At 41.2% G+C, this 21,939-nt stretch overlaps 1 protein-coding gene across 10 annotated transcripts in view; it reads right to left on the bottom strand.

Moving 5' to 3' along the window:
* CADPS (calcium dependent secretion activator) overlaps positions 1 to 21,939 on the bottom strand; it is a 657,127-nt gene that overhangs the window by 51,106 nt on the left and 584,082 nt on the right. For all 10 annotated transcript variants that reach the window (XM_075321362.1, XM_075321365.1, XM_075321364.1 and 7 more), the window contains one exon: positions 17,445 to 17,552. In XM_075321362.1, the coding sequence (XP_075177477.1) occupies positions 17,445 to 17,552 (108 nt within the window). The remainder of the gene's footprint in view (positions 1 to 17,444; positions 17,553 to 21,939) is intronic.

The following is a 21,939-nucleotide window of genomic DNA, read 5'->3' on the forward strand; positions in this document are numbered from 1 at the left end:
TACACCCATATTCCTTCCCTCGTTTATGATACCATTATACTTCGGTGCCGCTGCTGACCACCACCTTTACATGTGCAGAAAGGAGTTGTAACTGGCACAACCCTATCAGGTGAGTGCGATTTCTAGAACTAGACCTAATTCCCATACCGTGTAAGACCCTATTTGCGTTCTTTTTTCCACAGTCATATCACGTCTAGAACCCACCAGGGCACTGTTAAGGCCAGACCAGCGTCCCTGCACAGTCCTGCTTCTTGTTGGCGCTCTCACCTATCTAGCCGCCCTGCTGTGGCTGCTCCCTTTCTGGCCCATGTTGTGGTTTCACGGAGGCTGTGCACACCTCACAAGCCTTCTGCAACTGCCCATTGGGGGCACACACGGACATGCCCCTTTTCTTTAAGGGCCAGTGCGCCCTGACCCAGAAATGATCTCCAAGCCTGGCTGAGATGCTGCAAGTGTTTAAGGCTGTTTCCCTTTAAGGAAGGTGCCTGGGCAATGAGTCTCATACTTTGCTAGTTCTCAGGTCCTATAGCACTGTTGCTGCTGTCTCTGCTGCTGCTGTGTTGTGCTATATTCTGCAGCTGATCTGTTTCTATGTTTCAGTGTGCTGCTAATCCATTGCTGCAGTTGCCTCAAATCTGCTGCTGCTACAAGCATTCCTGCCATTTACCCACCACGATACCCGCTGACGCAAGTATCCTCATCAGCTGCTGCTACCGCATCCATTCATCCATCCATCCATCCATCCCGGCCAAAGCCTTGACATCTGCTGCTGTTACGCTTCATCGGAGACTGTCCTTTCCATACCCCTGGGGACAGCCTTTGCAGCACCAGTCTTCCCTAGTGGCACCCGGTCTCGCACCTGCAAGGTAACACCCTCACCATTAGAGGCTCCGGTGAAAACCAGCTGTGGTTCCGTAGTCAAGCTCCTCTTGGATTTCTGGGTTCTGCGGCCCAGTTAGTCCGCTAATCCTTTGCTTGCCCTGTGACCATAACAGGCACCATGACCACCGAACATTTAGCACAATGTAAGAGGCCCGAAGACTGCAACTGGAGCAGCGGAGGATCAGAAGTTGTGGCCAAAAAGTTGAGCAACGAGGTGAGTATAAGGATTTTGATTTTTTTAACCTTTAGATGGTTTATCTGACGGGATCAAACTACAAACAGTCTAAATTTTGATGAATGTGTATTTTTATAAAGTTGGAGTAGAATTCAATTCTACTCAAATTTGCTCTCTCATCTCTATATGTGGCCACTTTTTGTTGATTTTTTAAGGGGTTGAATACTTTTGCAAGTCACTGTAAATCATCAAAGCATCAGTAAAATGGCATGCATTTCCATCAATGCCTCCTCATAGGCAATCCTCGCCTTTTTTTCCCAGCCAACTGAAGTTTGCATCTCCCCCCGCTAGCAGTTAATCTCCGTGCATTTTAATACTAGCGAGCAGCATGTCACGCTGATCAGTTTCGTAAGACTGAGGTGACCTTAGCATTTTCAGAGCAATCAGTTTGGCTTCTCGGAATGATTAGGAAACAATCTTCTCAGAGAAGGATACAAAACAAATTAACTGTCTTCAGCAAATATCTATCACTGCATGTAAAGCTGCCTCTGTAAAACTCTGCTAAAGAGGCCGAAATCCTCTAAAGATCTAAAACCTGGGAATATATTAAACATTTTGCTATTAAGGGAGTTTAATACCTTGCAATGAAATAGTGTGCAAATCTCTAGCTTTAAATAGAAAAATGCACAACCCAGAATACAAGCTCATGTACAGCTACGCGGCTGACATAACGGCAGCGGAAAAAGATGATGTGAGTCATTCGCACAACCAACGAGGTCACTTGGAAATCTAACCATCCCGGGAAGGATTCCAATTTTAAAGCTTGATGATCGTTAAATGAAAAAATATCATTATTAATATATTTATGTGGAAATAATCTCAGTTACATAAAGGAGAAGGCCTAAAAGGAAAGATCAAAATTAGCCGAATAATGGTGCATGGTTTGTCAACAGGAGCACCTGGTGACCAATGGGTGTTGTGCACACCGATGGTAATGATCAGGACCGGTGAAGTTTGGTGCACCAAAACTACTAAGGAGCACATATCTCTTAAAGGGAACCTGTCACCAGTTTTGGCAACTATAAGTTGTGGCAACCACCAGTGGGCTCTTATATACAGCATTCTAAAATAATGTATAAAAGAGCCAAGGCCGCTGTGTAGAACGTAAAAATCTCTTTCTAATACTCATCTAAGGGGCGGTGCGGTGCAGACTGGTCAGATGGGTGTCTCCGTTCTCTGGTACTGGCGCATCCTCTTTCAGCCATCTTTGTCCTCCTTCTTCTGAAACCTGGGTGCATGACGCATCCTACATCATCCACACTAGCCGGCATTGAGGTCCTGTGCAGAGGCACTTTGATCTGCCCTTCCTCAGGACCTCAATACCAGCCTGTGTGGATGATGTAGGACGAGTCATGCACCCAGGCTTCAGAAGAAGGAGGACAAAGATGGCCAAAAGAGGAAGCGCCACTACCGAAGAACGGAGACATCCATCCGACCAGTCTGCACTGCACCATCCCTCAGGTGAGTATTATAAAGAGATTTTTACGTTCTACACAGCGGCCTTGGCTCTTTTATACAGTATCTTAGAATATTGTATATAAGAGCCCACTGGTGGTTGCCACAGCCTATAGTCGCCAAATCTAGTGATAGGTTCCCTTTAATTAGGTGCATCTTACCAAAGGTGTGCCCCGCAGCCAGAAAGGTTACTGGAGTCAATTTTTGGCAAAATTGAAGCACTAAAGTAGTATGAATTTTCTTGAGTTAGACTGGGTATAAAACTTCAAAAGTTTACAAAATATTTGCGTAACTTGGAAAAACACCTTTACAAAGCAGGTTATTGATGTTTGCTCTCCTATGGCAAAATAGAAAAAAGAAAACAAGCTTACCTGCACAAGTGCACGGACCACACAGCCCTCAATGGAATGAGAAAATGAAAAACCAGGTCCAGCACTCCAAAAAGACTCATCCTTTATTCCACATGAAGATTAAAAACTGTAGACATAGAGATGACAGAAATACAAAAAGACCAGGTCCAGTTGGACCGGACCAACTGGACCTGCTCTTTTTGTATTTTTGTCATCTCCATATCTACAGCTTTTAATCTTCATTTGGAATAAAGGATGAGTCTTTTTGAAGTGCTGGGCCTGGTTTTTCATTGTTTGCTGTCTTATCCACATTTTCTGACTTTTGGGGTGATTTCTCACACCCTATTTTTATGTAATTGCTTTGGAAAAGGAACTTACAATCAAGCAGAGGAGAAGATAGTAACACAGAGGCCCCTCTCATCAATGGCCTCATAACAAAGACATTTAAGAGGTTGCCCACCAATAGGATAACCTCTTCTCATTCCCCATGTTTGCCCCCATTAAAATGAATAAGCTTATACTTACCAGCACGATTCAAGCAATGTCGGTGCTTCCATTCCTGGGACTAATGTGAGGTTGTGATGTCACAAGAGCCTGGCCCCCAATCGCTACCGACTTCTCTCTCCCTCACCTGGATGTATAAGTACTCAACAGGAAGTGAGAGCTGAGACTGACAATTCACTTCCTGTTGATTACTCATACCTCCAAAGGTGGGGAGAGAGAAGCTGGCGGTGAATATGGTCCGGGCTCTTGTGACATCCCACCCTCACATAAGCCCCAGGAATGCGAGCGCCGGCATCACTGCAACCGTGGTGAGTATAAGTTTTTATTTTAATGGGGCAATCATGGAGAATGAAGTTGGTTACCAAGTAGTGGACAACCCCTTTAATAGTCTAAGAAGGACAGCCCTCTTCTACAAAGAGGCGAGTTATGAGTTCAATGAAGCCTCGGTGCTGACTGCAGCAGGTTGCCAATGCCACCAGAAGCTAAACCATACACTGGATTTTCTACATAATGTTGTAGTTAATCAGAAATTAGGTTCAATTAATTAATTTACAGATTCATTTAACTATATAAGCTCTATAGCGCAAAGACATCCAGTCAATGGTATCCCTATAGCCATGTGCTATTAGTAGATAAACAAGACAGTGGTAAAACTTGGCAAAGCAGAAGGCAAACCAATTATTTTTGTCTCCTTCAGTTCTATATGGGATAAAGAGAGTAAAAGACTCGGCACAAAATCAAATCACTGAAAAGTAGGCATCTTTGGCACGTTTAAACTCTAAATTGTATCAATTGCATTTTTTTTTATGGAGAGTTCTTTACTGGAGCTCCACAGATTGTGGTAAGCTTGACGAGTATGTAGCGGGTGAAATAAATATTGAACACTTCACCAATTTACCAACCAATCTAAGAAAATATATTTCCAAAGGTGGTATAGAAATGAATTTCTCACCAGATGTCGGAAACAACTCATGAAATCCGCACAGGAAAGAATTTAAACCATAGATGTCCATAAATGTGGTTATGTGTAATAATGATAAATGACACGTGGAAAAAGTACTGAACACATGAAGAAAGAGAGGTGCAAAAAGTCATGGAAAGTCATGACACCAGCTGAAATCTATCAGTAGTTATAAAGCAATCCTTTTTGCAACTTATTTAAAAATAATATCAGCTGGTTCAACTGATGACCTAAAAAAAGGTGCTTCATTATCAAGGTACCACACAAGAAACAACTCATGATGGGTAAAACCAGTGAGCTGTCTCAAGATCTTCAACACCTTATAGTTGCAAAACAAACATTTGTTTACGGAAGAATTTCTAATCTACTGAAGGTTCCAGTGAGCACTATTGGAGCCATAATCCGGAAGTGGAAAGAATATAATTTCACCGTATATAGTCTTCATTGTTCAGTACTATACACTGTTTTGTGTATTTAGAGTACTTTTTAGTTATCTATAAGCCATCCTCTTGGTCTGGGAGGCTTTGGACGGTCAAATGGTATGTGACCGGTGCCTCAAAAAGCAACATGCCAGTTGCTACACTTCAGCTCATCTCCATCCGGACCCTATCACTATATGATTAAGTTCTTACTAGACTTTATAGTAAGCACAACCCGTGTGATCTGATAACTGCCAAGGACAAGCCAAATACTCCGAGGCAATCTATAACTGTTTAATCCCTACCAGACAGATTAAGCATATAATTGACCCATATAATCCCTGTATCATCTCCAGTCAAATGTTTCCTCCATCTGATTCGCCTTGACAAGGACTCTGCAAGAAAGCTATCAAGCACACGGTATTATTATCAGGATAGTGTTTTTCATTAAACTTAGAGATGGCTTTTTAATCACTGATCTTGGGGACTGCTAGACTTAAGCAGATGAGCCGTCACTAAGCACATCTGTTGTAATCCTTATATTTTCCTTGGGCTGCATCTTGAAGACATACATGCAGACAAAATAATAATCAGTTTCCTTGATCTGTATTAACCGGTGTCTCCCTTGATCATTTGATTTCTTAAACCAAATATATTCTAGTGGAAGTCAACTTACGGAAGACCGGAACAATGAGGTAAGAAGAAGATTTTAAAGTTGAGGGGGAACGTGAATTGGAATTGCCATATGTGGGTCAGTTAACTAAAAGATGAATTTGTATGTTTTCTTATGTGACCAGTCTACGATTTTCACACCTTCAGTTGGCCAAGTATGAGTCCAGTTTACCAAGACACTTGGCAAAGAAGTCAATTTAATTGTGGTTTGATAATGTCTTCTGGAGACTGCGACTAAACCAAATGAAAATGATGAAATATTCGGAATTACAAAGGTTATTTCTCTAATGGATGTCCATCCAACTTGGGTAAAGCTCTCGTAGTCTACGCTCACATCAGCATCGGAGACTACGAGAGCTTTACCCAACCAAATATATTCTAGTTAAAGTCAACTGACGGGAGACCGGAACAATGTGATAATAAGGAGATTTTAAAGATGAATTTGTATGTTTTCTTATGTGACCAATCTACGACTTTCACACCTTCAGTTGGCCAAGTACGAGTCCAGTTTACCGGCACTCTGTGCAAGGAGCTCAATTTTATTGTGGTTTGATAATGTTTTCGGGAGACTGCGACTCAACCAAATGAAAATGATGAAATATTATTAACTACAAAAGGTTATTTCTCTGATGGATGTCCATCCAACTTGGGTAAAGCTCTCGTAGTCTACGCTCACATCTGCATTAGAGACTTCATCACAGACTATGTCATCTTTGACTGAAAAAATAGAACTCCATGTAAGACTATTTTGTCTGCTAAATTATCAGACATTTTGCCATTTTTTGGGGGTCTCATCATAGCTTTTCTAATGTTACATCCATGTCCTTGTATAAGGTCTTTTTGTGGAACAGTTATTTTCTTTTTGGCATTTGTTTATTTCAATAAAAATGAGATTTTTATTCATACTTTGTATTTCTTTTTATTCTACTCATTGGACTTGTTGTAGATTGATATATCAGGCTGTAAAGTTTGAAGTATTATACCAAATATCTGTATTATTTTATCTATTTTTTACTTTATGTAATGAAATGTAATAAATGTAAAGATATTGAGAATATTTTCATTAACACTAACACTTTTTTAACCCTATAATGATTTTTTTTTCTTAATTACTAAGGATGTGACATAGTAATGGGCTTGCAAATATGCACTACTAGGAAAACCTCTTCTTATTCTCACACTTCCCCCAGGTAAAATAATAAAGATTGTACTCACCTCTCATACCGGTGCCATTCCAGTGGTGCCACAGTTTTGCGTTTCCCAGGCTCAAGTGGGGTTGTGACATTACCCAAGCCCTGGGTCCAATCAGAGCCGGCTTCTATCTCCCCACGTTCGGACCAAACGAGTTAACAGGAAGTGAGCACAGTGACTGCACTAATTTCCTGTTTATTGCTTGTTTGGTCCAAAGGAGTGGAGAGAGAAATCGGCGCTGATTGGACGCGGTGGTCATATGACGACTCAATCCCGCATGAGCTCGGAGAATGCGAACTTCGGCATCTCTGGAATGGCACCGGTACAGGAGGTGAGTATTGTATTTATTATTTTACCTGGCTCTCACTTCACATCACAACCCCACGTAAGCCCCGGCATTGCAAGAACGGACACCGCTGGAAGGTGGAAGGGCGCCGGTATAAGAGGTGAGTACAGGCTTTAATATTTTACCTGGGGGAAACATGTGGAATAAGAAGGGGTTATCCTAGTAGTGGACAATCCCTGTAATAGCTGTTGTTTGGGTTTATCTAAGAATGCTACATCAACAGGCATCCTAAACAGGGTGTGTCTACCTTCTACCTCACCATTCATTGTCTATGGGATTGCCATGCTTAGCGTTAAAACATTTTCTAGGTGCCTCATACACAATTGAGCCAATGGCTTAATGGACTCTGAGCTCTGCACCTATAGACGGAGGGAACACTCTTTTTCTTTTCCTCTATACATTAAAGTCAGTTTCGATTGTTGTATACTAGGGGCTAAATGATGCAGATCAGGGTTCCTTTCATTTTTAGACCATGGTCATGGCCTTGTAATAGAGGACTTAAGGGCACTTTGCACACTACGACATCGCAGGTGCGATGTCGGTGGGGTCAAATTGAAAGTGACGCACATCCGGCGTCGCAGGCGATATCCCAGTGTGTAAAGCCTTTTTGATACGATTAACGAGCACAAAATCGTCGTAATCGTATCATCGGTGTAGCGTCTGTCATTTCCATAATTTGGAAATGACCGATGTTACGATGTTGTTCCTCGTTCCAGCGGCATCACACATTGCTGTGTGTGAAGCCACAGGAGCGAGGAACATCTCCTACCTGCGTTATGCGGCTCACGCTGGCTATGCGGAAGGAAGGAGGTGGGCGGGATGTTTACGTCCCACTCATCTCTGCCCCTCCACTTCTATTGGCTGCCTGCTGTGTGACGTCGCTATGACGCCGCACGACCCGCCCTCTTAATAAGGAGGCCAGAGCAACGTCGCAGGGCAGGTGAGTGCATGTGAAGCTGGCGTAGCGATAATGTTTGCTACGCCAGCTATCACCATGATATCGCAGCTGCGACGGGGGCGGGGACTATCGCGCTTGGCATCGCAAGCATCGGCTTGCGATGTCGTAGTGTGCAAAGTGCCCCTAACTCTTGTTCTTGCATATAGGTGGCGACAGTGATCCACAATCACAGCTCCATAATAGTTCAGCGCACGTCCTCTATCAATAAATGGCGTCCCATGATAATTTATAAGGACATCCATGTAGGTGATTGTATCAAGTCTGTAGCTTAGGGTATATGTACACATATGCAATCAATGCTCCTTTGCTTCTAATTTTTGTGTACACAGCTCCTGCACAGGCCCATTTATCTCCATGGTTACAGACTACAAACTGACATTGCGTAGTCTGATCCCGCAGTGACACTAGCTTCCATCTAATGCCTTCTTATTACTGCGGTTTTGTATGGCAGTTTTTACGACTGAAGTACAAGTGAAGCAAATTATAAATGCAATGTGTACGGGCACAATAACAGAAACAGAATGGCTTGTGGCGGGTGGAGGGCAGTGGAGTCGGGCAATATAAACATGTACGATATGAGGTACGATAAAAAATAAAAAAAACTAGTGTGTTTATAAAAAAGGTTGATCATTGATACATTGGTAAATGTCCTATCACGATGTCCAGGATAAGCTATACACGTGTGATCAGCGCCGACCCCCCCCCCAGGACCCCACAATATATCGGTATACTAATTAGGGCAGTAAAGCTTGTACATATATGCAGCTGTATGAAGATATACAGGTCATGCTCATAGTGCCACAACCTCTTCTTAAAGGGGTTATCAAGTGAAGAGAACTTATGAATAGTGATGAGTGAGCGTGCTCGGTACTGCTCGATACTTGATCGAGTATCAGAGTGCACTAGACGATTGGTACTCAATCAAGTATCGTATAGGTGCTCGATATGCTAAATTTTCTGCCCGGCATATTCTTTCTCTTTCATTTTTCCTGAAGCCCCTAACGGGAGGGAAGAGGTCGAGAGAGAAAGAGAGGGAGGGAGGAAGGGAGTGAGGGAGGAAGGGAAAGAGGGAGGGAGGAAGGAAATAATAGCAGTAGAGAGAGAAGTAGGGAGGGAGAGGGAGAGAGAGAAAGAAAGAGGGAGAAAGAGGGAAAGAGAGAGAGAAGGAGGCAGGGGCATTGGGAGAGAGAGAGATGGAGGGAGGGAGGGAGGAAGGGTGAGAGGGAGGTAGGGAAAGAGGGAGGGAGGAAGGAAATAATAGCAGTAGAGAGAGAAGTAGGGAGGGAGAGGGAGAGAGAGAAAGAAAGAGGGAGAAAGAGGGAAAGAGAGAGAGAAGGAGGCAGGGGCAGAGGGAGAGAGAGAGAGGGAGGGAGGGAGGGAGGAAGGGTGAGAGGGAGGTAGGGAAAGAGGGAGGGAGGAAGGAAATAATAGCAGTAGAGAGAGAAGTAGGGAAGGAGAGGGAGAGAGAGAAAGAGAAAGAGGGAGAGAGAAAGAAAGAGGGAGAAAGAGGGAAAGAGAAAGAAGGAGGCAGGGGGAGAGGGAGAGAGAGAGAGAGGGAGGAAGAGAGAGAGGGAGGAAATGAGAGAGGAATAGTAAAGAATGAAGGAGGGAGATAGAAAGAAGGATGAAGGGAGAGAGAGAGAAGAAGGAGGGAGGTAGAGAGAAAGAGGGACGAAGGGAGAGAGAGAAAAGGAGGGAAGTAGGGGAGAGGGAGGGAGAGAGAGCAAGGGAGGGTGCAAGGGAGGGAAAGAGACATGATAGAGAGAGGGAAGAGAGAGAGAGGGAAAAAGAAAGAGGGAGCAAGAGAAAGAGAAAGGGAGAGAGAGAAAGAGAGAGGGATAGTGGAAGGGAGAGAGAGATATCTCTTCACCGGCCCTCTTGTTACGGTGTTACGGGCTTCTGGAAAAATATTCGAGTTTCCCATTGACTTCCATTATACTTGGTACTCAAGTTGAGTCTATTTGAGAATCCGACCTGCTCAATTTGAGTACCAACCACTCGAGCATTTTAGTGCTCACTCATCACTAGATATCACCTATCCAAGACATAGATGATATCTTATAATTCAGTGGGGGATCCCATCAATAGGCAAAATGGGGCACTTTTATCCTTGCTGGAATGGAGTGGCAATGCTTATGCTCAACTGCCACTGAATTCATGCACTATGAGGCTGCTAGAAAAATGTTAATGCTAAGCGAATGCAGAGGTACTGTCACTCCAATCTAAAGTGCCCCATTCTTCTGATCGGTGGTGGGCCCAATGGATGGACCCCCAGTGATCTCTAAGTTATCATCACCTATCCCATAGATAGGTGATAACTAGGGATGATCGAATACCTCAAATATTCGGCTTCGTGAATATTTGCCGAATAGGTCGCCGCTATTCAACTATTCACGGATATTCGATGTACAATGTAAGTCTATGGGAAACCCAAATTACAAGTATTTGGAAGTATTTGGGCTTCCCATAGACTTACATTGCGCATCGAATATTCGCATAGCGGTGACCTATTCGTTGGAGATTCTCAAAGCCGAATATTTGAGGTATTCGATCATCCCTAGTGATAATGTATCTTCACCGAACAATCTCTTTAAGATCGTAATCAGTAGAAGCTGAGTCAGACCCCCCCATTGTGTCACACATTAATTGTATCAATGTTTTGTTTTCCCATCAAACCCCTTTAAGAGCTAATGTAAAAATAGGATTTGATGTCACATTAATATTCCAAAAGTTTTGGGAAAATTCTTTCCGTAAAGGTTATAAAAGTTCATGTCCTCTCCAGGACTAGGCAGCCAGTCCCCTGACCCAGATCACATTAATGAAACCCTTTAATGCAGAATACATAATAGCAGCAGATTAAATGAACATCTTGAGGATTAACTCTTTTCTAAGCACCTGGGTAAATATCATATTATTAATATCCTTTGCATCACTTATATTACATAAAAAAAATCAGTGAAAGAAAAAAGTTATATAAGTCGATCAATAATCCTTTGAAAAAAAAAAACAAAAAAAAACAAAAACGGCCACCAAAGCGGCAATTGAGTTCAGTGCTGTAAAAAAAAAAAAATCATAATAGTAATAATATTGATAAAACACTACGATGGCGCTAAAATGAATTGTGAAAAATGAAATGTTTAAAAAAAAAAATTAGATGATTTTAAACCAAAAATTACCTCAAAAATTCTCAGGCACATGACAGAATTATTATCATCCAGCCTTTTCTAAATGGGGAAGACAAGAGGCATAAATAAAATGACAAAAGGAAAAGGAAAATTGGAAAAAATTGAAATAAAAGGGGAAAAACGTAGACAAAGGAACATGAGGAGGCAAAGTGTCTAATATTTTGTGATTGAGGAATTTAGTTACCGTATTTTTTGGATTATAAGACGCACTTTTACTCCTAAAAATTTGAGAGGAAAATAAGAGGTGCGTCTTAAAATCTGAATGTAGCTTACCGGAGGGTGGTGTAGAGGGGTCACAGGAGGTGGGGCAATGCTGTGCGCTGTGCTGTGGATGCTGCTCTGTGCGGCGGGCAACACGGCTCTGTGTGGTGGGCATAGAGGCACGGGCTATTCTGAAGATGTTGGCGATGAGGGCTTCAAATAATGGCGCCCAGAGTCGAGGCATGCACAGATGGAGCTCTCGGCTCAAGCTCTCATCACACGCCACCTCCGGTCCAATGACGTCCCAGCAGTGGACTTAAGGAAAATGGGGCCCAGAGGTGGTGCGTGCACAGATGAGATCTCAGCTTGTCATTGAGCAGACAACTCAATCTGTGCACACGCCAACTCCGGCTGCCATTTCTTTGAAGCCCGCACTGCCGACATCTTCAGAGTGGTCTGTGCCTCATCGCCTGCAGGGAGCAGCACCCGCTGCCCCAGCACAGAGCAGTGCCCGCTGCCCCAGCAAAAAGCAGATCCAGCTGCCCCAGGACAGAGCAGCGCCCACTGCCCCAAGACAGTGCAGCGCCCACTGCCCCAGGTCAGAGCAGCGCCCACTTCCCCGGGACAGAGCATCGCCCACTACCCCAGCAAAAAGCAGCACAAGCTGCCCCAGGACAGAGCAGCGCCCACTGCTCCAGGACAGAGCAGTAACCGTTGTCCCAGCACAGTGCCTCAGCCCGCAGTGAGCATCTGGCCCCCCTTCTGCACTGCCTGCAGAATCGACGTACTCCAGCACTGCCCCTGCCTCCTGTGGCTCCGCTCCACCACCGATACCGCCCCCCCCATTCCACTGGATTATAAAACGGACCCCATATTTGATTTTTACCGTTTTTTTTCCTCTAAATTTGGGGTGCGTCTTATAATCCTGTGCGTCTTATAAAACGAAAAATAGGGTACTTTATAACAAATTTGTTTGGCATATTAAATTGGCCAACTTTAGCCAAAGATATTGAGTATTCTTGTAAATTTTTGTTCTTTAAATCTTTTGCAGTCAAATGATTTTATTACTACAGGGGTTGTCAGGTATTAATATTAATTTCCCCATAATCTTGCAAAAGGAGAAAAAAGAGGCACCTTAACGCTCACCCTCCCCAGGTCCAGCACTACTACTTTCCCACTGTCCTGGTCTTTCTTGACCAGCTGGAGTGGGGAGGTCAGAACTACAGCACATGTGACACCTGCAGCCAATCACTGGGCTCAGTGGTGATGCTAATGTGGACAGCACAAAATACTGAGCGCTTTGATTGGTTGATGTGGTCATATGATCTGTAGTTGTGATGTCATCAATTCAGCTTGTCAACATAGAACAGGGAAGCAACAGAGAGGCAGCATTGGACCTGGGGAGGGTGAGCATAGCCACCCCATTTTGTTATTTTCCAATTCTACATGTCTATTGAAAAATAAAAATTAATCCAAGGCAACCCCTTTAAAATACAATAGTAGATTTTTTAAGTAATAGATTTTTATCAGTAATTTTTTACAAAATTATTTCAATTTCTGGAAATTGCTTCAAAAATCAGCAAAAATAATTTAAAAAAATATTTTCAAAACTATTGTTTGGAATTTTCATTTACTGTTTATCCTTAGACAACACATAAAATAACAAAAAAAATAAGGTTAGAAGAGGCGATAAGGGAAAAGGGATAGAAAAGGCAATATAGGCATCAAATAGGAAAACCCACAAGATATTTTTTTTTCGACAATGCTTCAGTAAAATTGCAGAATGACTGCCGTTCTTGTGGGTTCTATCTTATTTTGATGCCTACTGGATGGGTTTTCAGAACTTTCATTCCCAGGCACCTAAAGTTAAAAAACGTTTGATGGGCACGCATGCATAGAGCGACGACGAGCACCACTCCGTGTGCTGTATGCATGTAGCAGGCATTCTCAGTGGATGTGGGTCATGCTAGTAGATGTACACAGGAAGATTATTTGACTCTAAATCATGCCACTTGACATAATGTGAAAAAACTTTTGACATGAGAGATAAGTTCCATTTCAATTAAGATGTCAGTGAGAAAGTGGAAAAAAAATCATAAAGGAGAGATAGTTGTAAGGAAGGAAATGCAAGAAGACAAAAAAAAGGAAAAGCAGACACAAAAAGATAAACGTTAAAAAAGAAAAAAGTTTTGATTGGAAACGGAAAAAGTTTGTAGCACATTGTGAAAGAGTGAGAAAGCAAAGTAGAAACAATGCGTGACCAAGCCAAGAAGATGCACATGACAAGTGTGATAGACGAGAAAGTACTGGGTGAATTACGGAGACACATGCGACACAAAAGACCTCGATAAGAACGGACTCGTTTAGCAGTCGTAGCCTCGGAAGAAGACTGTTACAGACAGGAATACAACGTGTCACACATTCAAGGCGACAGGAACATTAACACATAATATTCTGACTCCTATCTTCCTACGTAATGAAAATATACATGTTACATATGTAATATTTTCATACGATACCATGAAGATAATTTAGAATTTTTGCATTAGTTTATTTTTTATTGACTACTATTTACATAATTTGAAGAGCATAGATCGATGGGTCTACAAACTACTCAATTGCACAGTAATATCTCCATCAACCCTAATGATCTTATTGTAGAAAGCTATGGTTCAGCGTGCACCTGTTCACACTTGTCTGTTAGGATGGGAAGTTAGTTTTCTTATTTATGTTAGTTAGAATGATATGGTGTCATGGTTTTGTGTACACTGTCCGTAATACTACCTTCATCTGTCATTGGGCTTAAAGTTATGTGAAAAGAGTGGCTGGATCGAACAAAGAAGGCTGTATGTCTACAAAATGGATTAGGAGAGTATTGGGCTTAAAATTATTCAAAAAGTGTGGTTGGATGCAACAAAGAAGCCTCTAAGTCTACAAAATAGATTTGGAGAATATTGCGCTAAAAATTATTCAAAAAGAGTGGACGTATCCAACAAAGAAGGCTCTAAGTCTCCAAATCCATTTTGTAGACTAAGGCGGGCTTTGCACACTACGACATCGCAGGTGCGATGTCGGTGGCATCAAATCGAAAGTGACGCACATCCGTCGTCGCAGTCGATATCGTAGTGTGCAAATCCTTTTTGATACGATTAACAAGCGCAAAAGCGTCGTTATCGTATCATCGGCGTAGGGTCCGACAATTCCATAATGCCGGTGCAGCGACAGGTACGATGTAGTTCTTCGTTCCTGCGGCAGAACACATCGCTGTGTGTGAAGCCGCAGGAGCGAGGAACTTCTCCTACCTGTGTCCCGGCTGCAATGCGGAAGGAAAAAGGTGGGCGGGATGTTTACATCCTGCTCATCTCCGCCCCTCTGCTGCTATTGGCCGCCTGCCGTGTGATGTCGCTGTGACGCCGCACGACACGCCCCCTTAGGAAGGAGGCGGATCGCCGGCCAGAGCGACGTCGCAGGACAGGTGAGTGCATGTGAAGCTGGCATAGCGATAATGTTCGCTACGCCAGCAAGATATCGCTGCGGCGACGGGGGCGGGGACTATCGGCTTCGACATCGCAGCATCGGCTTGCGATGTCGCAGCGTGCAAAGTATCCCTTAGAACCTTCTTTGTTGCATCCTGCCACTTTTTTTTTTTTAAATAATTTTAAGCCCAATACTCTCCAAATCAATTTTGTAGACTTAGAACCTTCTTTGTTGGATCCGGCCATTCTTTTTGAATAATATTAAGCCCAATAGCCTCCATATCCATTTTGTAGACTTAGAGCCTTCTTTGATGCAGCTGGCCACTCTTTTAGAATAATTTCAAGCCCAAAACACTCCAAATCCATTTTGTAGATTTACAGCCTTTTTTGGTGGATCCGGATCCGGCCAAATGGATTTGGAGAGTATGTCTTGAAACATCTGTACTGCTACATAATTTGGAGACCTGAAGCTACTGGAAAACTACAACATTATGGAATAGACTATTTCCACCAATACATTATAGACAGTGTCTACGCTACCCAATGAGGATATTTCTTATGCTGGCTTCACACATCTGACATTTACTCTTGGTTTTCTTGACTCAAATTCAACAGCTTCATATTTGCCTAAGAGATTGTTGAATTTGGTTCAGGAGACGGGATAGCTCAAGCTTTGCTAAAATGCCGGCATGTGAAACCAGCCTTAAGCTCGCCATACACATTGGATGGTTGACGGATGAACAATGCTTGTGCTGATTTCTCAGTGAATGGCCATTTTTGGCTGGCTCTCCCTCTGCCAAATGAGTGCTGCCATGTTTTCTATGAGAAAGCTGCCAACCGATATGGTTGCCAGTGGCTAATCTTTGGAGGAAAATACAATCTGCAGTTCATGCCCGATTGACATCTCCCCGGACAATCAGTTGGCCAACAGTCCCATTCACAATAGGGTTGCAGCCAAACCAGTCAATATTGGTGGGTTTAGCCAACATTAGTCTATTGTGTATGGGAGGAGGAGGTTTAGGCTGTGTTTAATCCATTATTTTGACTTTCTAATGGAAGCTGCTAACTACTAACAGATCCATTGAAGACAGATACCACTGGTGCTCAAAGTGCCCTAGTGATATAATGGAGTCTATCAGATTCCATAGTGGTTTCCATCAAATCTGTGTAGATTACAGACGGAGGTTCCAAATGGAATCTTTGATGGTAATGTGCCCATCCTGGCTTATCCATATTCTCAGTTCTGTCTATACATACAAGGGGGAAAAAAAAAATCACCCACAGAGGCCAAATTGGGTAACGATTAGAGATGATTGAATACCTCAAATATTCGGTTTCACGAATATTTGCCAAATAGGTCGCCGCTATTTGACTATTCATGAACACTTGATGCACAATAAAAGTCTATGGGAAACCTCAATAACTATTCGGAACTATTCGGTCTTCCCATAGACTTACATTGAGCATCGAATAGTCACATAGCGGCGACCTATTCGTCGGATATTCGTGAAGCCGAATATTTGAGGTATTCGATCATCCCTAGTAACGATCCAGGACCTTGGTGCTTGGTTAAAAATCTAGACACCATTTTTTCAGGATCCTTATTTTGTAACCACTGTATATCCATTTAATTTAATCATGGCAAATTGATTGAGTAGTTTTATTATGCAATGATATCCATTCTATTTACATAAATATATATTTTCTTTATTTCTTTATTTATTTTTTTTAAATTACAGACCAAATGAGATTTGGTCTAAGACAGAACTGAAACTATCTCTTTTTAAATATATTATGAGCCAAAAATAACAGATTTTAACATATACCGTATATATTGATGTATATACTGTATATATTTAAAAGTTTTAACAATTTTATTAGAATTGTTTAATTTCTTCTGATTAATTATTTTTTTAATTTAGATATATTAAACTATAATATAGATTTGTTTGCATTTTCTCCATATCAGTATGTATATATTTAAAAGATTTAACAATCTTATTATAATTGTTTAATTTCTTCTCATTAATTCATTTTTTTTATTAATTTAGATATTTTAAATTATAATATAGATTTGTTTACATTTTCTCCATATCAGCATGTACTGTATATATTTCAAAGTTTCAACAATCTTATTATAATTGTTTAATTTATTCTCATTAATTCATTTTTTTTATTAATTTAGATATTTTAAACTATAATATAGATTTGTTTCTATTTTCTCCATATCAGTTTGATCTTGTGGGTAAAATGTCGAAAGATTTTAGTTTTTGGCAGGAGATAGACCAAAGATTGGAAAGCAATAATTGGCAAATAACACATAGTAAGAAAACACGTAAGCAGTAGGTCTTACATAAAGAACATACAGTAGGCTATATCATGTATCCACAAAGGCCAACCCAGTGATTAGTATCAGACACAGACCAAGACACGGTACACCAGAGTAAAGATTTAAAGCAGAAAAGAGCAAGTTAGAGGGAAAAAAGAAAGGTTTGTAAGAAGATCACTTTTTTTTGGTTCAAAATGTGACTTATCCCACTGTCGCTTATTTTGTCACATTTTGGGGCATCTCCCCCTTGCTGTCCAAGGAGGAGAAGGCATTTACTTACATCAAATAACCTTTCTATATATATCTCCTCATTGACCTTATCACGAAGGACATCCTGAGAGTGACGCACAAATGTGACATAGGCATCAGCGACGTCCATCCCCGGTTTCTGTGGAAATAAAATGAAACACACAGTTAGGAATGGCTCATATTCACCGATTGTCAGACATCTATCATTGAGTTATGTTAGATCTAGTCTAGTGATCTATCATTCATATGAATTTCGTTGTTACTGCTTCACTAAAGCTTGTAAATAACTCAAATCTAAGGGGCCCCATACATCATAAAAAGATAGCAAACCAAAAAAGAAAAATTCCGGTAATCCTCTAAAATGTCCAGTTTATTATGAATTCATAAAATTCAAGCAAATTGTCACGGAAAGCAGTTCATGTTGACGCAATTAAGACCGGTCGGTCAAAATGCATCAACATCTCTTGTTTGTGGCTGATGGGCATTCCGGTCTTCCCAACAGAAAGACAATACTGTGGTGAGTTTTTTCTGGATTTTACCATACAAAGATATCAGCCAAATGATGGCTCAGCCAATTCTTCACCCAGCAGCTATCTCTTTCGATTACTCTGTAAACTGGAGCCCTCACTCAGCTGAGTGCTTCCCTGTTCTCTACGAGATAGCCAGTGCCATTCTCCTCTGGTAGTGGCTTATCTCACCAAAGAAAAGAATTAGCAGCCTGAAATCAGACATACCAGATATTTATCTGCCCAACATCACCTATTGGGGTAGCAGGAGGCCCCCATAAACATTAGGCCCATAGATATTGTCTGGTTTGACTGATGCAAAACCTATCTGTAATGATATATTACAAGGACATCTATCGGAAATTATTTCACAATTATTTCTCCTGCACTAAAATACTAGGAGGAACATAGTAACATTTTCTATAAAAGTAAATAGGACAATAAACATACTGTACATCAAAAAAAGGAAATCTGCAATGAGTTCTACCTGTTGGATTTAGAAATGGGAGAATCAATTCACAGGACTCTGGTCCATTGGCCAGGATAGTGATCTGGGACCACTGGGCCTATAAATCTCATTACCGCCTTCTATTCGTGGTTCTTCCTTTGATTGGCCACGGTAGTGATCTCTGACCGTAGGGCCTATAAATCTCATTACCTCCATCTATTTGTGGTTCTTCTTTTGACTGGCCAGGTTAGCATGATATCATCATTGGGGGTTATCAAAATAAGAACTGGGAATGCTGGGACGTTAGAAGATTCATAAATCTCCCGAACAGCAGTCTCAAATTACTGTCCAGACCCTTGGACTTGGGTCCCATGAATCAATTATCCCAACTCTAGTTGGATTAATTTTTCTGTACATACACTGACGAGCAAATGGGTAACAGTGTTCTGAACTTTTGACATTTTATAGACAATCATCTTAGCTATCTCATACATAAATCTGACTTGCAACTATTTAGTATATGAGATCAAAGTTCAAACATGGTTACCTTTTTGTTCATTAGTATACACCAAAAAACACTATATTTCATATTTTTCAAAAAGAGTAGTCTCAAACACACAGCTGTGTTATGGATCTGTATGTTTAGTCCTTTATGAGTCTGACAGCCCAACCTTGGGCTCTGTGTGCCTCTAATTTTGCATGGAAGAACATGTAATTTTAGGTCACGGGGGCTGAAAGGCAATATTTTTGTCAACTTTTGCATACAATATTTAATATTACATATTATTAAACATAAAGTCAATACATTCCAATTTTCTTTCAGAGAAGTAATTGTTTACCAAAAATAAGACTTTGCTATAGAGCAGCTCAGCTATTGAGATCCTTGCTCGGTTCGGCTACTTACCATTTGGAGTCTGGCAAACCAATTGTTTTCAAGAGCTATAAACATTTTTTTTTAAAGTATATAATATATACTAGAAATAAACAGATATCCAGATACATTTTGATGTTTTTGTTTTGGCAAAACATCAAAGTGGCTCTATTAACGAATATCTATATTGGCCTTAAATATTACTTTTTAAATTTGTTTCTCACAACACCTTCTTAATTCTTATGCCAAGATGTCTTTGAGGTATTGGGGCTATTCTATAGGACAATAATTTTGTAAGAAAAACTTTACTACATTCGATTTCGTTTTAAGAATCTTATTGCTTGAGGATTGGCTTCAAGCTCTCCATGGTACATGCGCCTCCTCGTTGACTACCCATGGATTTCAATTATGGTGTCACCAAGATCAAAAATAGTTAAAAGGGGTTGTCCATGATCTAACTTTTTTTTCTAATAATAGAAAATGTGAGCAAATAAAAATAAGCAGTAGGCATCTATAAATACCCTAGCCTCAACCGTGTTGCTCTGATGATCCACTTTGGTCTCTGGTTACTTTGTTGCAGTGATCAACTAATGTTCATCCACAAGACCGCTGCAGACAATTTTTAGTTCAATGGTGATGCCTGAGCATCTGGTACACCACAGGTGAGGTTAGTGATTGGCTGAAGAGGTCATGCGGATGTATGGCACATGATATCTGCAGAAAGGGAAACATGCCGGTAGAAACCACTTAAAAATGTTGGTGCTGAAACGGCTTATTTTTTAATTAACTTTATCACATTTTCTATTCTTAGAAAACATTTTTAGATCCTGGGGAAATCCTTTCGCACAATTTCTCTCTTCTATGAACAGAAATGACAAATCATAGTATTTACAAAATGTTGATAATGTTGCATATTGTACTAGTAAGGACATGCAACCACCAGATGTACAGGTTATGTCATCCAACCATGGTCTAAATTCATGAGGTATCAAAACTGATGTAGACATTCCCATGACTTCTGTTTTTTCTACCAATGGAAGTTGAATTTTGACCAAATACGTTCAATGACATCTGTCTAACAGGATGAGAATTACCGATGTGGCCAACCTAACCTTTCCCCACACTTTATTAGGTTCTCCAATAAAAGTTTTGCATATAAAGCATAAACATCTCCCAACAGAAAACTGTGAAATCATCATTTTTTTTGTCCTCTAGCCTAGTCATCTAACACCACTTATCTCAAGCTATACTAAGCCAAAGGAAGAGATAAAAACTGAGCCATGTTAGCTCAAAATTGGCATGGGAAAATCGAATTTCTTCTAAGAAATTTGGTGCCGCTGCATCTGGCTGAAGTGTTAAAAAATATTATAGTAGAGGGGATGGTTTGGTATAATTTTGTGCTGCTGACAGGAGATCAAACCATGTAGATTTGTAAAATTAGTGGTTTTCTTGGATCTATGCGTTTCGAAGTCTCCAACTTCTTCCTCAAGATCACAGCCACATATCTTATACTTTCCTCTACTTGGCACTCTATATACCTCTTCCATTGACTTTCAAATCTTGGATCATCTCTTCTGTCTTCTTTCTTCTACTTCTTTTCGAGGCTGCAGAGATGCTGTTCCTCACTAGGATCAGCAGCAAGATGTGCAGTGTGACACACATCATTTGATGGTAAAGAGGTCATCCACTACTACATTGGTGGCCTATCCTTAGGGTAAGTCATCAATGTCCGATCAGCCAGGGTCTGACACCACACACCACCGCCATTTAGCTGTTCTCAGTCCTAGCAGTGGCAACAGGCACCTGGAAATGCTCAGTTCTAGAGCTGCGTCATCAAAAGAATAGAAGGCGGATGTGCAACACCTGGATGTGGCTACTATTAGAAGATGGGGCACCCCTGCTGATCAACTGTTTCAGGTGAGCCTCATCTTCGGACTGGTCAGCCCTAGAACTTAACCACTGTCGACACTGTGAACATCTGATCGGCAGGTATGCCGGATGTCGAAACCCAACCGATCAGACATTCATGATCTACTGTTAGGATAGGCCATCAATGTGAAAGTAGTGGCTAACCTTTATCATGATACATGTGCACCACGCCCCATGTGACGACACAGGGCCTAGTGAAATAGCACCTGGGAAAGTAGAAGATAGAAGACAGTAGACAAAAGAGTGGAGACTAAGGAGATGACTGAAGGACCAGTCGTTTTTGTCAAAAGTACGGTGAAGAGTGGTGATTATAATATTTTATTTTAACCACTTTCTGACACTCAGAATCCAGCAAAATAACATCCGGATGCCATTTTAATGGAATTAATGCAAATCAAATCATGAAAAATTGGATTTCTGCCAAATCTAATTTTTTGGGAGGAAATTTGTAACAAATTTGATAAAATTGATTTGCTCATCTAGAATCAAGAACCCTTCCGAATCTTTCTCCGGATATGAATAAACAGACATGCTGACCATGGAAATAGAGGAACGCAACATGCAGATATACAGTATATGCTGCAAAGGCTTCATGCCATGTTCCTTGAACAGCTGCCGGCTCCGAGGCAGGGAGAATACATGCTCCAGGTAAAAGGCTGATTTCTAACAAAATCTCATTAAAAATTCTGACAGTGCTCATTATGCAGTCAATGCGTCTTAGTTCTCGATATCGAATATGTTTGCAAACAAATCCTAGATGTTGCTTTATAAC

Source organism: Anomaloglossus baeobatrachus, chromosome 8 (assembly GCF_048569485.1).
Source record: "Anomaloglossus baeobatrachus isolate aAnoBae1 chromosome 8, aAnoBae1.hap1, whole genome shotgun sequence".
Classification (NCBI taxonomy): Eukaryota; Metazoa; Chordata; class Amphibia; order Anura; family Aromobatidae; genus Anomaloglossus; species Anomaloglossus baeobatrachus.